Source organism: Schistosoma mansoni, chromosome 1 (genome assembly GCF_000237925.1).
Source record: "Schistosoma mansoni strain Puerto Rico chromosome 1, complete genome".
Classification (NCBI taxonomy): Eukaryota; Metazoa; Platyhelminthes; class Trematoda; order Strigeidida; family Schistosomatidae; genus Schistosoma; species Schistosoma mansoni.
In genome coordinates this window covers 35,266,304-35,277,747 of record NC_031495.1, presented here as the reverse complement: position 1 = coordinate 35,277,747, position 11,444 = coordinate 35,266,304, and the positions used below count along the sequence as shown (strand labels likewise).

The 11,444-nt window shown below is 31.1% G+C and overlaps 1 protein-coding gene across 1 annotated transcript; it reads left to right on the top strand.

Annotated features, from left to right (window-relative positions):
* Nucleotides 1–641: 641 nt before the first annotated feature.
* Nucleotides 642–7,129, top strand: Smp_141740 (putative cadherin; the record flags this gene model as incomplete). Its single annotated transcript, XM_018794210.1, is given in 4 exon segments — nucleotides 642–2,186; nucleotides 2,290–2,397; nucleotides 2,403–3,413; nucleotides 7,109–7,129. Coding segments are annotated over 4 exon segments (2,685 nt in total).
* Between the last annotated feature and the right edge of the window lie 4,315 nt (nucleotides 7,130–11,444).

The following is an 11,444-nucleotide window of genomic DNA, read 5'->3' as shown; positions in this document are numbered from 1 at the left end:
TGTTTACTATGCTTCAGTTTAACAATGAATATCTTTAATTCACTTTTTTTGTACATGTCATATATAAACTAAATCAAATTGTATATAAATGCTTATAAAAGCAATTTAAGGCGTAGTATTAATTAGACGTAAAATGAACAACAAGCATATATAGTTATCATAAAATTCATTATAGAAGACCAACCATAGTGATGAATATCTTCGTATCCTTAGAACTTGAATAACGGGTTTCTAAAATTTGATTGGCTACATTTTATTGACCAATCAGATGATCATAAATAATAATTCGATGTAGAAATATTTTACTGAATAACATTTTTATAAAGTACTCAAATGATGGGATGTAATTTAATCAGGCTATTTAATCCAAAAACCTCAGTATATCTTTACAAACATTTCGTGTTAACCAAACAGAAATATTTAGTTCATATGTATTCTTTTTTCATGAAGAACTATTGAATGCAGTTTATTTCATTCCACCACAGAAATGAATTCGATATCATAAAATGAAATGTAAAGGGCCACTAAGAATTACGTGTAATGACTGTTATTTATTAACAATGCTGATATTTAGCATTTATCAACTAAAATTTGGAATCTATGCAAATGACCTAAAAACGAATTATCAAGTATTTGTAAATATGCAAGAAGAATTAGGACGAACTGCAGTGGTAGCTGATTTGAGAAAATTGTTTGTTGAGGCGGTATCTCAAACATCTTCCGATTTAATTATCAATTCAAATTTTGAATTGCAATTTAGATTTCTTGAACCAAATCCTTTATTTTTTCTTGATACGTCAAATCCACATGAACAATATTTACGAGTGAATTCTCGGGTGAACAGAGAAGCAGTTTGTTCATCTGAACAAGTATGCTGTTCAACAAGCATTGGTTTCAACGAATATAACAAACAATCCACGGTAATAGATGTAAAGCCATGTGTTATAGTTCTTTTACTTCTAGTTGACTTGATAGATATTCGTAACAGACAGAATAGTTTCAAAGAATCTATATTACAGATCAATCTATATGTTTTGGATATAAACGATAATGCACCTGAATGGAGTGCTCATGAATCTCTAACAATTTCAGCTCAACATGTAGATAAGAATTCAATTATATATAGAAAATTACTAGAACTTAACAAACCTATTCCAAAATTAGACTTAACTATAACAGAACATACGGAGATAGGGACACGTATCGCTTTACCTCAAGCTGCTGATCCAGATGCGAGACCAGAGAACACAACTTCCATATATGGAATATATGGGCAAACAACCAACGAAGCTTTCTCTTTAGATTGGGACACAGTACCTACTAACACTGATTCTACATCACATAATACTGGTTCTGGTTTATGGTTAAGGATAAATATGGATTTAGACTATGAAAATCGGTCAGTGCATGAAGTTTTAATCTATGCTTCAGATGGGGGTAAACCTTCACCTTTAACTGGATATTTATTTATAAATATTACGGTGACTGATATAAACGATCACCCACCATTATTTTTTAAGAAATTTGATGAAATTTGGATTAAAGAACATTCACCAGTTCGCACACAAATTTATCGCCCAATAGTGACAGATAAAGATGTTACAGATCGATCACGTCTTAAATTTGGTTTCTCACCATCCATTTTAGCTGAGACAAAACAGTTATTTCAAATAGATAAAATGACAGGATCGATATCAATATATGGCCAAGTTGATTTTGAACATATACATAAGCATCGTATACCCATATTTGTTACCGATGGTAAGTGGACTGATGAATCAGAACTGATTGTAAATGTTGTGAATTTAAATGACCACGTACCAAAAATTCAATTGCACTCTCCGTTGAAATTCAAACAGAATGATCGGAGTTTTTATTTTGGTAGCACCTTGGGTGACAGTCTACAGAATTCACGATTTCATTTAACCATTTTCATCAAAGAAAATGGTCCACCTGATCAGTTGGTTGCCACGGTGACGGTAACGGATAAAGATCTAACTGCTGAACTACGCGCAAGGGAACTAAATTATGCGAGTTCAGTAAAAGAAATGCCAGTTGTTTTTTCTCAACGGTCCTTAATAAAATCATCACCAGAAATGAACGACTCACAAAATTTTAGACGACCACAAATTCTTGAACCAGTTTGTAAAGTAAATCACAAAGCATTTCAAATTAATCCATTACAGGTCGGTGAGAATTTAATGGAGAGTGGAAGGCTGAGGTACAAAATTAATTTAGCTGGAGTTTCTTTAAATAGAGAACAAGAAGCTAGATTTTTTGTGCCCATAGAATGTCATGATAATGATGATTACGATGGTGGATATCCCCTTAATGCAAGAAGTGACCAAGCTATGTTACATATATCAGAATACAAAAGGCATACGTCGACGGCTATTTTAGAAGTTATCGTCGCTGATGAGAACGATTGTCCTCCAGTAATTAAAGGGCCTTTGACGGGTACACTAGAGGAGGCGGCACCTATCGATACTGTCGTTCTTAAGCTAAGTGCCGACGATGCTGATGACCCAACAACAAATGCTGGAAATTTAGGTCTTCGTTATACGCTACTTGGTCATGGTCAACCTCAGTTTACCGTTAATAAACAAGAAAATTCTGATGAAGATGAATCTTTAAAACTAAGAAATTTGAATTTACCACCTCAGCCATGGTTCCAGTTGAATTCGGTCAGTGGCGAACTAAAAGCTTTAGTGATTTTTGATAGAGAAATGATAAAATCGATTTCTTTGCCTATTGAAGTTCGTGATGGAGGCGACAACATAAAAGAAAGATCCAACTTGTTTATTGAGAACTCTACAACAAAAGTTAACAGCATTAATGCTACCATTACAATAGATATTATTGATGTTAATGACTGCATACCTTCATTTACTCAGCAAATATATGAATTCAACATTAGTGAAGATGCAAGGCCACCAATACGTATAGGAAAAATTGAAGCGTACGACTGTGATATAGATGAAATAAATAGAAATCTTAATTATTGGCTTCAATCAGTTCAACATCCTATGCTTACTGAAAAGTCAAATCTTCCAACTGAAAAGGATTATTTTATTAAAAATACTAGTTATATTTCAGCACATTCCACTTTAACTAACTGGTTTTCTATATCAAAGTCTGGTGATTTATACTTTCGTATGCCTCAAATAAATTCTCAACTTAATGGTCCTGGTTTTATTGATCCACTAATGCCATTAGATCGTGAAAAATTAGAATTAATCATAATGGATTTATTTATTAAAGACAGTGGTAAACCATCATTAACTGGATCAGCTCAGATTGTATTGAGAATATTAGATGTGAATGACAATGCACCAGAATGGGAATTTCCAAAAGTTCAACAAAGAATGATTAATCTTAGTACAGATGCAGCTGTTGGACATAGAATTGTACAGGTAAGCACCTCTCCTGATTATAAATAGTAACTTATCAACGTGAATTCAAAGACCATGCAGTAATCTCAGTCAAAGATTCATACTTCAAATTCAGCGAAATGAAAAATAGGATTTACATTAAGTGATTTACGAGTTGTAAGAATTCAATGTTGTTGTAGGACATTAATGTTTTATGACATGAGTATATGCTGCAAATAAGTCATTTGATTTACAAGCACACAACAAATGTAAATCGGGCCAGGTTTCATAAAATAAGCTATCTATTATTTTTTTTCACACGATTTTACCCTGAAAAATAAAAAAAATACGACACATGTAAAGCCATATTAAAAAGTTTGATATTATCGTAATTTTTAACCGCGAAAGAACGAATTGTAAGTGTTTCATATGCATAATCATACTGAGACTCATACCACACCAGAACAAAACGGTAAGATTAATAACAGACCGTTAAATTGTCTGGTCATTCTATCATTAAACGTATTTACATATCGCTAAAAAATTCCCATCATATTAAAACACAATTATATGAAGAACAATGAATATTCTTTTCAATAATTTCTCATCAGGTTCTACAATTATCAATCCAAATTAATAATCCACAAAAGAAAATTGGTCAAGTTTAAGGCAGAGTACATCATTTAAGAAACTGTAATATGTGAATAAAGGAGTGTTTGTAATATAAAATAAAATAAAATCGTTAATGTTGGGATGACTAATATGAAGTGTTAACTTGAATCAGTTTATAAGTGAAACAAAATCGTAAGATAAATGATCAGAATAAGTATAGTTGACATGGGGGTGAGATAGAACAATGGGATTACAAATCAGTAATTACGCAATATGTAGAATAATATGAATTAGTTCAGATATAGTAGATAGGGGTGGATGCTGAATAAATTTCTCTAAAAGGTTAGCAAATGTGATAATAATAATAAGAAGAAGAATGACTGGTAAGATGTGTAGATAAAATAAATAAGTTTAGGATATAAAAATGAACATTAATCAAATTAATGTCACCATATTATAAAATTGATTATTAACAAGTTGACCCTGAAGTTGGCCAGGGTAAAAGGAGTGGCTTGACATATTTCTTTTGGATGCAAAGCTCTGGCTTTTTGATCCGAATTCGATTTTATTTTATATCAAAAACACTTCTTGATTCACATGTTACAGTTTTTTAAATGATGTACTCTGCCTTAAACTTGGCCAAATTTCTTTTGTGGATCATTGATTTGGATTTATAATTGTAGAACCTGATGAGAAATTATTGAAGAGAATATTCATTGTTCTTCATATAATTGTGTATTTACAGATGTAAATTTTTTAACTGGTTAAATATACATATACATTGTACTTACTTACGCCTGTTACCCCTTGTGGAGGAGCATAAGCCGCACACCAGCAATATACATTGTAACCTGTTTATTATCCTATAATGTTTAATATAAAAAAGCAATTTGTAAATACACTTGTATAAGTTATAATGTTAAATGAAAGGCGACTAAAATAACTCTTGACATTTCCCTTTTCAATACAAATAAAAAATTGGAAAAAAACCACTAATCTATTATTAGGCTTTATAGTTAAAAATGTTCTGTCGAATAATGTTCTGCTCATTTCAATCGTAGTATTTTATGATTATCCCACACAAAACATATAAGATCTGACAAAAAATGAATGAAAATAAATTCTTTAGACGTCGATGTTAATACCATGAAAGAATTCTCAATTAAGTATATGTATAGGACTATTGATTACATCTTGTCAACATACAAATTGTTCAATAAAGGTAAATTCTACATTATTCATAGACAGGGTTTTTTATAAATGTTTTTTCTTTTCTAAGAAGTTTTACCTGAAAAATGTTGTACAGAAAAATTTTGTAATTAATTTTTAAAAAATGATTATTAATTATTCAAAAGTATTACGGTTAACATGATGTATTAGTGACAGTATTTTTTTTATTGATGTATATAGAATAAAAAGTATTTAGAAATAGTAGGTAATTAAATACTACTTAAATAGTCAGTAATTTTATAGGTAGACAGTGTCAGAAACCAATTGACTATTGCAAAAATATCATAAGTACACATGACTATGAAATAGTAATTTAATTAACATAATATTTTGACTAATTTAGAGATGAAAATAATGGTGTTTAGTCATAGTCTTAGGATGATTTCCCTGAGATAAACATTCTTTGGTAAAGTTAATTGTGTTATTGTTTTAAAAGATCAATAAACGTAAATCTTATTTTTATATAGTTGAGATCATGAATCAATTGAAGCTAGATCACCATGGAAAACCTGAAAGCGTTAAACGGCAGTTTCGTCCTATTGCGGGACTCCTCAGCAATGCGCATCCATGATCCCCTCACGCGAGATTGGAATCCAGGACCTATCAGTCTCGCGTGTGAGCGCTTAACATATAGACCACTGAGCCGGCATCCGGTGGTGTTATTGTCTAACTTCAACCGATCCACGAATTATGAGCGACACATCCACTAATGTCTTCAGTGAGTTGATATCTCCCAACAGACGTGGTTGAACTCCACTGGTCACTGCTTCTCACTAGAATTCCAGGAAATACCTCTTGAAGTCAGTCACTAATGAGCATATGATCAATTGGAGCTTCAATTGACTCATGATCTCAACTATATAAAACTACTAAAATCTCCACAAAACCCCCTTCTAATAAATCTGATTCTCAAAAAAGCCATAGACTAAATGAAACATATTATTGATATGTAACTCTTAAGGATAATTTCTGCTATTTGTACTTACGAAAATTAGACAAAAACATTCCAATTTATTCATAAAAAAACTAGTTTTTTAAATCTTCGAAAAATGTAAGTGAAATAAAGTCGTCAACAAAACATCAAGTAAAATAAAAATGAAATTTTATTTGCAATAACAGGTAATATGCAAAGCTGATTGCCAGTTCGTTAATTCAGCAAAGCATATACATATAATCTTTAGTAATGAATATCATAAACACTTAATAGTATCAAAGATTAATATCAACTACTTAAAGGTTTCAGAATGATATTCAGTATTGTGATGTCTTTAAAATGTCTTTAAAATCTACTATAATGGTTAGAGCATTCAGAGCTTTAAAAAAATATCTCACTGAATAAAGACTAGATTTAATTCGAAAAAGCTGGAATCCACGTTAATGTGTCAAAAAATGAATAGCATATTACATGACCTCTATATTTTTGGTACACTATTTGTTAACCCTATTGAACATATATTGATAAACGTCTCAAAACAAAACAAAACGACTCTAACCTCAGTCAGTTGTTTGACTTGTAAAAAGTCGCAAACACAGACTGTTTTCCTTAAATTCTATTTACCTTTTTCAAAATGTTTTTGTGCTTCTTTGACAGTCTTACAGAACTCGATTATTTTATCACCTCATTGGTATAAGTCAAAATATTAAAATTTACGAATATCTTGTTTACTAACAGACAATAATCATAAGTTAGGCATGTTTATACCTTAAAAATTCATTATGAAACATAATAAATTTAAATGCAACCTATTTTCTAGGACGTTCACTAACTGCTTATCATTACAAGTTGATAGTCATCCAGTAGAATAACTGATCACTATTATTACCATTCTAATAAATAATACGACCTGAATATACGTCTAATTTTTGAATCTAAAATATGACTATTATTTTTACAGATTTTTGATTTAGCTACTTAATTTTGGTTATGAAACTTATCAATTATTGATATAAGTTATCTTTCCTGTGAATACTATAAAAAGCTTAATAAAATAGTACAATGGGTTACTTTTTATTTCTAATTTAGCAGAATCAAATGTTAATATTAGAAACTTCTTGAACATAAAGCAACATATTAATACTTTATAATGAAGGGATTATATTTGATTAGAATGTAGATTTAGAAGGTTTAGTAGCAAGTAGCTTCATGTACTTTCCGTAAAAAGTTTCGTTAGTATACTAAATAGATTTTCAACATTTTGTAAGAACCTTATTCAATGAAAGTTCTATCATTAATAAGTAACAATAAACCATATAGTTAATTAACAGAATTTATGAGGAAAATACTTCTGTGTCTGTTTTAGATTATTTGATATAAAGAAAAAACATATTGTTTATTTTCTTCATAGAGATAAACAAGTAAATAGAAGGGAGATTTTGAAATTCTTATTTTGACATCTAAAAATGAAATCAAATCAAATTTGTAAATATTTCATAATCACCAACACCACCACCAGCAACAACAACGATAACAACAAAAAAGAAACAAACAATTATAATCTCTATTTAAATATACACATGATAAAAACTTAATCTGTTTAAGCCAAAATCATAAATAATGATGTTCATTTTGACACTGGTTGAAGTCAATCAAATGAATGATATTTATGATTTTATATACAGAATGAAACTGAGTTATCTACGATGATACATAAGATGTTTATTCAAAAGTAGTTGAGAATTTTTTCGAAAATGATAATTACATAAACTAGAATTTGAATACTGATTTATCAAGCAAAAATTTATAAAAAAATTATATGGTATAAGTAGTATATTGTTTTAGCTTCGAAATAGTTAATTAGACAGGGAGTTTATGAATACTGTTCATTATTAAATTTTGTTTTTAACAAGGGTTGGAAACTAAGGAAATTCAAACAGCCATTCTATCCTAGTTTTGTTATTATGGATCCACTAATTTAAAAGACTTTATCGTTTTTTCTTATATCACAAAGTTACTTAAGTTATAACTGCAGACCAGTGAATTATAACTCATTTGCCGGGATAAAGCTTTCATGTTGCTGTGTGTGGCGGTTAGATTGGTAATGAGTTCTCAGTGTCATACTGCTCAAGAGTCACAGGCCAGCTCAAAATAGTCATTAGGTACGCTATGATTTTCAATTAGTCTTCTAGCTGAAATCGGTTATTGACGAAAGCTAACATCAAATTGAACAGCTTTCCCAAACCACCCGCCTAATTAGCTGTTTTAAAACTAAAATAATATGCTCAAGCCGGTTATAGAGAAATTGATAGAATAACTGCAGGTTCACCTCGAGATCCTATCCTTGTTGATCCTTTTTTGTGAAACTAGAAAACGGACCTCTCAAAGAGGTTACTGATTAGCTTGACTTTAATTACCGTTACATTTATGATACTTTCATTATCTTCGATTAGAACATTAGAAAAGAAGAGCTTTTGGATCTACTGAACAATAAACATTAAGCAATCAAGTATACGTATGAAGAGAAAATTGATAATAAACTACATTTTCTCGACGTTTTGTTAAACAGAAAGTTTATTGATTTCATCAGTAGAAGTGTGTATAGGAAAAGTTCTTCATCAACACAGCCCACGCATTTCCTGAGCTTCGTGTCCATTCATTACAAGAGAAACCTAGTTAGATGTCTTGCAAATAGAGCTAGGAAGATATGCATAGATGAAACTATAAACAGAGAAGTAAGTTTTCCGCAAGATTTTCTGAAGAAACACTTACATGTAATAAACAGGAAAATAACAACATCAGCGGCTAGTAAAAGACCTCTCTTTCTGAAGCTGCATTTTAACGGAGATATACGTGATGTGCTACCGAATAGACTGACTAGACCTGTGAAGAAAGCGTTTAATGCGGTTGACCTCTGTCTATCAGTCTCGACCCGATCTATGGCGATTCCTCAACTGAATGATAAGTCATTTGATTTCGCCGCATCTATATGTATCTACGAGTCCAGATGCTGTTGTAGGGAAAGCCATACTGGGCGCACAACCAAACAACTGAGTCGACAAGTTACTGAACAGCTCATTTTCATGGTGAGAAATGGGTACTGTCAAAACAATACACAGCTCTGTCTTATAGAATTTGATCGATAGCGATCATGTGGTAGATAGAGATAAGTCATTTAAAGTGATTTAACCCCTTTCATACTAGTTTTCCTTATGGGGTTCGATCTCGTCTCGTACACATAGCAGAAGCTACAGGAATTCGAGCTAACAATCGAAGTCATTGTATTCATCAGAAATTTGTAACACCTTCATCTCTTCTTTGACCTAATTAGCCTTATAAGAGATTTATCTATTGTTATTTTCCATACTCTTTGTTCATTTATTTCTCTTCACTACCTCCCCTTCTTTTCAAATATACGCTTCACTGTTCATTATCTGAACACTTCTCGTTACGTAATCTGATAGTTTTTATGAGCATTATTTCAGCATTTATATTTTTTCAAGTCATTGGTCGACTTTGCATTACGAAACATGGATTCAAGTCTTTGTTACTCATTGCATCTAGTTCATCTTGTCATCACACCATTAATTTGTACTCTCCACTTATTATGTTTATTTATGTTATCCACTCTATTATTATCACTGACTCATAAACTGCCTCAATTAGTTTAATAATTTCGTACATACATATAAATATTACTATATATTAATTGAAAACCTTATGAGGATCTAATCGAAAACAATATTGTTCGCTTATGTATGTTGTTCTAATCAACAACTAAAGAGATAGTAAAGCCGTAATATATCATCAACTGATCACTATTGGTCACTTATTTCTGATTTAACTTTACCATGACAAAATTAATTCACTCATACAGATTTCAACACTAGTACTTATTTTCATTATTAATAATTGACTTTGTAACTCGTTTTACAAAATAACAATTTTAGATAAAAATCATTATTTAAGAATCACTGTATGTCAGCTTAATCATTATATAGTAGTATCATTGTTTGTTTTCAATGGTGGACAGTGATTATCTGCCTACCAGTCTCGTACCAGAGCACTTAACCGAGTCCCATAATAGGACGAAACGGCCGTTCAATGCTTCCAGGTTTTCCATGGTGATCTGGCCTCAATTAACTCATGATTTCAACTATGAAAATACTGGAATCTCCACAAAACCCCTTCTGATTACAATTTAATGGTTAATGTATCGAAAATAAGCTTCTTAATTTGCTATTACAAAAACTTCATATTACCTTTTCAACTTCTAAACATTCTTACTAACGGGCTTGACTGATTCACAACCTTTGAAGATGTATGTTTAAGCTATGAGTCACTAGACTTATATATGTTCATTATACAAACTTGTTTCCCATTAAGAATACACTGAAAGTTATCCCATTTCTAATCTGCACCTGAGGAGAAAACTGAAATGTTTCTGATGGAGTTTATTTTATTTTCGGAAAATATTCTTCCAAAATATATTAAGTCCCAGTCTGGCTTCATGTGTGTATTTTAAGTTTATTTATTATGAATATTCACCACATCCTGTGAGGTAAAATAAAATGCATATCAATAATCTATTGCAGTTAGATTCTAAATATTGTCCATCCTATACTAAGGGAGACATGATAATGAAAAATTTTGAATGTTATTTACGCAGAAGGCGGACTTCAAACTCGTACCACAATAAAAGACATGGTCTAGTAGAATTTTCTTCCTTCAAAGTTAATTTGTAAATGTTAATATTTTCCTATTGCATATGTTATGAGTTGCAGTTGGCCGGTCTCCGTCTGCAAAAGTGAATCCTGAGAAAATTGCCTAGGTATTGCCATTTAGCTACGAGTTTATATTGGAAATTGATAATGACTAACAGTAGATTCCAGAATATGTTTTCGTCCTACCGGGGACTCGTCAGCTGGATGTACTTGTATCGCAAGTGGACCAAAAGCACAGAGTTGGAAAGCTGTAACCTAGATTCCATTAAAACCACAATCCAATTTCAATAGTATTCACAGTTTGTTTCCCATAACTAGTTCCCTATCTTACAAGGTAGTTTGGTGGATTGATTATTGAGAATAGACAGCATAATTTGTAATTTGTTGCAGTATATTTTATCAGTGATAATCATGAAATCAATATATTAATCAGTATATTCAAAAGCTACCACTGCCATAATTTCCACATCGTTACATTCAAATGTTAATAATATAAAATTTTCTGTTGATTATATCAAACCAAATTTCTCGGAAATATTCACAAAATATCGTTACAATTTGTTACACAGAAAA